Source organism: Nothoprocta perdicaria, unplaced genomic scaffold (genome assembly GCF_003342845.1).
Source record: "Nothoprocta perdicaria isolate Ctin4 unplaced genomic scaffold, notPer1 scaffold_405, whole genome shotgun sequence".
NCBI lineage: Eukaryota > Metazoa > Chordata > Aves > Tinamiformes > Tinamidae > Nothoprocta > Nothoprocta perdicaria.
In genome coordinates, this window is record NW_020455650.1 from 23,408 (window position 1) to 28,720 (window position 5,313).

The window sequence follows — 5,313 nt, forward strand, 5'->3', positions numbered from 1 at the left end:
CCCGCGGGAATGCCGGCCCGCAGCCCCGCGGGAATGCCGGCCCGAGTTCCCGCGGGAATGCCGGCCTGAAGCCCTGCGGGAACGCGGCCCCGCAGGAACGCAGGCCCCCAGGAATGCTGCCCCGCAGCCCCCCGGGAATGCCGCCCTGGGGGGACGCTGTCCCGCGGGAACGCCGTCCCACAGCCCCCCCGGGAATACCGCCCTGGGGGAACGCCGTCCCCCGGGAACAGTGCCCCACAGCCCCCCGGGAATGCCGCCCTGGGGGAACGCTGTCCCGCGGGAACGCCGTCCCACAGCCCCCCGGGAATGCTGCCCTGGGGGAACGCCATCCCCTGGGAACGCCGCCCCGCAGCCCCCCGGGAATGCCGCCCTGGGGGAACGCCATCCCCCGGGAACAGTGCCCCACAGCCCCCCCGGGAATGCTGCCCTGGGGGAACGCCGTCCCGCGGGAACGCCGCCCCGCAGCCCCCCGGGAATGCTGCCCTGGGGGAACGCTGTCCCGTGGGAACGCCGCCCCGCAGCCCCCCGGGAATGCTGCCCTGGGGGAACGCAGCCCCCCGGGAACGCCGTCCCACAGCCCCCCCGGGAATGCCGCCGTGCGGGAACGCCATCCCCCGGGAACAGTGCCCCACAGCCCCCCGGGAATGCTGCCCTGGGGGAACGCTGTCCCGCGGGAACGCCGCCCCGCAGCCCCCCGGGAATGCCGCCCTGGGGGAACGCCGTCCCGCAGGAACGCCGCCCGGGAATGCCGCCCTGGGGGAACGCCGTCCCCTGGGAACAGTGCCCCACAGCCCCCCAGGAATGCCGCCCTGGGCGAACACCGTCCCGCAGGAACGCCGCCCGGGAATGCCGCCCTGGGGGAACGCCATCCCGCAGGAACGCCGCCCGGGAATGCCGCCCTGGGGGAATGCCGTCCCCGGGAATGCCGCCCCACAGCCCCCCGGGAATGCCGCCCTGGGGGAACACCGTCCCGCAGGAACGCCGCCCCGCAGCCCCCTGGGAATGCCGCCCCGCGGGAACACTGCCCCGCAGCCCCCCGGGAATGCCACCCTGGAGGAACGCCGTCCCGCAGCCCCCCGGGAATGCCGTCCCACGGGAACGCCGCCCCGCAGCCCCCCCGGGAACGCTGCCCCGCGGGAACGCCGCCCCGCGGGAACGCCGCCGAGGAGCGGGGCCGAGGGAGGCGCCGGAGGCTGAGGCGGCCGCGCCGCGCTCCCAGGTTCTCGCACATGGTCCAGGACAAGGCGCTGCGCTCCTCGTGGCAGCGCAAGATGTCGGAGCGGCGCGAGAGGCGGCTCGTGGCGGAGCTGGCGCGGCAGCTGCAGGAGGGCAAGCGCGCCGAGCGCGAGGTAACGRGCACGGCGCCGCGGTCCGGAAAGGGCTGCGCTCCATCCCCGGGCATCCCTGGGATCCCCGTGCATGGGTCGTTGGGAAGGAGGGTGTTCTCGGGCCTGAGGGGAGGCGGCCCCGGTCGCCGCAGGCTCGGATGCGGGTCCCCCCGCGGCTGGATTTGCTTCTCCCAGCGCGGGCGGCAAAGGTTCCGTGCTGCTCGCGCAGGAGAGGAAGCGGCGGCGGGAGGAGAACCTCAGGCGGCGCCTGGAGAACGAGCGCAAAGCGGAGATCGTCCAAGTGGTGAGTGTGTCTGCGCCCGCATCCCGGCCACGGGTGCTGGATCCAAGCCCTCCGTTCCCTTTTCCTGGGGGCTTTGGGAGCTGCTCTGAGCAGCGCTGAGGTGATGGGGGAAGTGACGGACCCGGCCGGTTCTGTGCGTGGCCTCTGGGCTTTGCAAGGTCCTGTCTGTGGCAGCGGGAGGAAGAAAATCCTCTGGCAGCTCCTGCTGCTGGCCTTAAGCTCGGCCTGGGCTTTTCTGGGATGGGAGGTGTGCGGGTGGGAGCCTGGCTCTCCCCAGGGCRGTCTCTGAAAACTGCCTTTCCCTCCCCGCTGCCAGATCCGGAACCCGCTGAAGCTCAGGCGGGCCAAGAAGAAGCAGCTGCGGCGGGTGGAGAAGCGGGACACGCTGGCCCTGCTCCAGAAGGCGCCGGCGCAGCGCACGGCGGCGGCGCAGTGAGCCCGCGCGCGGGAGCAGCCGCGCTGCAGGAGCCCGGCCCGGCGCCTCCCGCAAACCCCGCGCCTCTCCGGGGGCGTTTGTGCGTCCCGAGGGACGGGAGACGCTGCGCGGGGCCTCCTTGGCTGCGGAGGGGCAGGGCTGCTGCGGGTCCTGCGGCGGCGTGGCCGCGGGAACAGGCTGCCGAGCGCGCCCCTCTGAAGCCGGCTGTTGCTGACGGGCAGGACGGGGCTGCCTCTTGTCCGGCACTGCAGCGAGAACTGCTCACCTAGCCAAAGCRGCCTTGTCTTTTCAAAAGAGAGCGGCAAGGGAGCTGGGCTTGCCTCCGAAGGGATGGGATGGGGCGAGTCCGGCCTCGGCGGGACAAGCTGCTGCTTTGGCCTTTGCTCAGCCAGGAACTGAGGAGTCTGGGCCGGAGCAGATCTTCCTGGGCTGACCGAGCACCGAGACCTTCGCTAAGGAAGGGCTTTCCCTGCTGGAGCCTGTTGCGCGGGGCAGAGCGGGGACGTGGATTCATCTCTGCTGCAGTACGGAGCTCGTGAAGGGCCAAGCACAACTCACATCAGACTCCTGTCCTTTCTTTCCCAGGGGTTTGGGGATGAGTTGGAGCAAGCCGGGCTGAGGCCCCGGGGCTTCCTCCGAAGCAGGGAAGGGAGATGGAGGTGGACGGGAGGCTGGGGAGGGAGAAAGGAGTGTGGATGTTGGCCGGCTGCCCGGGAGGGGAGGTGCAGAGGGTGGTGCAAGGCCGGGAGCTGGCAGCCAGCCCGCCGGCTCCGTGGGATCCGCGCCTGCTCCGTGGGATCCGCGCCGGCTCCGTGGGATCCGCGCCGGCTCCGTGGGATCCCCACGCGCCGCGTTAGCGAGAGGCTGCCCCGGGGGTGCAGGACCTCCGCAGAGGCGCCGGGCACCCGCGGGCTCCCAGGCACGGCGCCGCGCTCCGGCCGTGCTTTTATTCTTTGTTTCTTCCTCATTCCTGTTTCCTCGCGGCGGGGAGCRGGAAGGGCAGAGCGGAGGCGCGGGGCAGTGCCGGGTCATCGGCCCCGCAGCGCTCCCTAATTAATGATTATCCCGGCGGAGGAGCCCTGGATAAAGGGCAGGCYGGGGGGCGGGGGCGCCCTGCCTGCYTCCCACCTCCTTTAGAGCCACCGGAGCCCGGCGCTGTGGCGGTGCCGCCGGCGGTGACGGCGGCGCTCGCTCGTGCCGGGGCGGCCATGGTGGAGGTGACGGTGACGCCGCGCTCCTCGCTGGCCGACGGGCCGGTGCGGGTGCGCGTGCGGGGCCTGGCGCCGCGGCAGCGGGTCACGCTGCTGGCCTCGCTCGCGGACGAGCGCGGCGGCCGCTTCCGCGCGCGCGCCTTCTACGCCGCCGACGAGCGCGGCGAGGTGGACGCCGAGCGCCACGCCGCCCTCGGGGGAGACTTCGCCGGGCRCTGGCCCATGGGCCTCTTCTGGTTCCTGCGCCCCGAGGCGCCCTTCCAGCGGCTGGTGAAGCGGGACGTGGCCGGCAGCCCTTTCCGCGTCCGCCTCGAGGTGTTCGACGGCGTCCGCGTGGTGACGGGCCCGGAGGAGCCGCCGCTGGCCGCCTGCACCGCCGAGCGCTGGTTCGTGGGCCCCGGCGTCCGGCGGACCCCCGTCCGCGAGGGCAGGGTGCGCGGGGCCCTCTTCCTGCCTCCAGGTGAGCACGGCAAGGCGGGAGGCTCCCTGTCGCCATCCGCAGCCGCGCTTCCCCCGGGAGCCGCTTCCGCACCCGCTGGCACCGACAGCTCCCGAGGGCAACGGCGGCGACTTCGGTCAATAGCATCTCGCTCCGTGGAAGCTTGGAGAGGGGTTTGAGCCKTGATGGTTTTCCGTGGATCCCCTCCCCGGGAAAACCCTGGAGCTCTGCACGCTYGCTTTGAGCCGCTGGGATGGCAAGAGGGGCGCCGGGTGGGCGGCAGCCTGGTGGCGACAGACGTGCCTCGCTGCCTGCAGGAGCCGGGCCGTTCCCAGGGGTGATCGACATGTTTGGGGGCGCCGGGGGCCTCATCGAGTTCCGAGCGGGGCTGCTGGCCAGCCGCGGCTTTGCGGTGCTGGCCCTGGCCTTCTTCGCCTACGAGGACCTGCCCCGCACGCTGACGCAGCTGGACCTGGAGTACTTCGAGGAGGCCGCGGAGCTGCTGCTCCGGCACCCTAAGGTGAGCGCTGCCGCGCCGGCGAGGTGCGGGGGTGTCCCAGCAAGGGCTGCTGAGGAGGCTCACGCGGCTCTGGCGCCCGCTGCAGGTGCGAGGGCCCGGCCTGGGGGTCGTCGGCGTGTCCAAAGGGGCAGAGGTGGCCCTGGCCATGGCCGCCTTCCTGCCGCAAGTGGCGGCCACGGTGTGGATCAACGGCTCGGCCTTCCTCCACGGCAGCCCGCTGCTCTACAAGGGCCTCCGCATCCCCGCTATCCCCTACTACGTGGAGCGCCTGCTGTTCACGGAGCTGGGAGCCTTGGACAACTACGAGCTCTTCGGCGATCCCCGGGACCCTGCTCACAGCGGCTGCGCCATCCCCGTGGAGAAGATCCGGGGCAAGGTGCTCTTCGTGGTGGGAGAGGCCGACCGCAACTTCAACAGCAAGCTCTTCGCCGAGATGGCCGCGGCGCGGATGAGGAAGGACAGCTACCGCCTGCTCTCCTACGCCGGCGCCGGGCACCTCATCGAGCCCCCTTGCTCGCCGCTCTGCAGCGTCTCGAGCATCCGCGGCAGCCCCTTCCCCGTGCTGTGGGGCGGCGAGCCCCAGCCCCACGCCAGGGCGCAGGAACACTCGTGGCAGGAGATCATCCGCTTCCTGGAGCAGCAGCTGGGGCCGGCCTCCAGGTGCCGGCTGTGATGGGGAGTCTGGGGGGCACACCGGGGGCCCGGCGGGAGCGGGTGCCAATAAAGCGCAAGGGCTCGGCCAGCGCTGCCGTGGGTCCGGCTCACGTTCCTGGGAAGGGAACTGTTCCTGCGGCACGGGGTCTGGGAGCTGGAGGACTGGAAGGCTCCCGAGCGGCACAATGGCACCCTGATGTCCCCAGTGCTGTGACAGCGGTCGTGGTGGCCCAGATCACTCTGCCTGCGCCAGGGCTGGGTGTCTCTGCTGATCTCTGGAGGTGCCTTCCAACCGTGAGCATTGTGTCCTTCAGCAGCCGCATGCTCCGCCACCTCCTGCAGCCCGCGCTCCCGCTCCGGCCGTGCTGTGACCCGCGTCTCCTCTCGCCCAGCCTTCCCGGCCCCTGCTCTGGCTGCGTGG

At 72.3% G+C, this 5,313-nt stretch overlaps 2 protein-coding genes across 2 annotated transcripts; both read left to right on the forward strand.

Moving 5' to 3' along the window:
• Positions 1-1,223: 1,223 nt before the first annotated feature.
• Positions 1,224-2,068, forward strand: CCDC86 (coiled-coil domain containing 86). The gene is made up of 3 exons (XM_026045627.1): positions 1,224-1,349; positions 1,558-1,632; positions 1,949-2,068. The coding sequence occupies exons 1-3, from the start codon at positions 1,230-1,232 to the stop codon at positions 2,066-2,068; spliced, it is 315 nt and encodes a 104-aa protein (XP_025901412.1). The 5' UTR covers positions 1,224-1,229.
• A 1,193-nt stretch (positions 2,069-3,261) lies between these two features.
• On the forward strand, positions 3,262-4,911 carry LOC112952722 (acyl-coenzyme A amino acid N-acyltransferase 2-like). The gene is made up of 3 exons (XM_026045625.1): positions 3,262-3,739; positions 4,036-4,238; positions 4,324-4,911. Exons 1-3 carry the CDS (start codon positions 3,277-3,279, stop codon positions 4,909-4,911), a joined length of 1,254 nt encoding a protein of 417 aa, XP_025901410.1. The 5' UTR covers positions 3,262-3,276.
• The last annotated feature ends 402 nt before the right edge of the window (positions 4,912-5,313 follow it).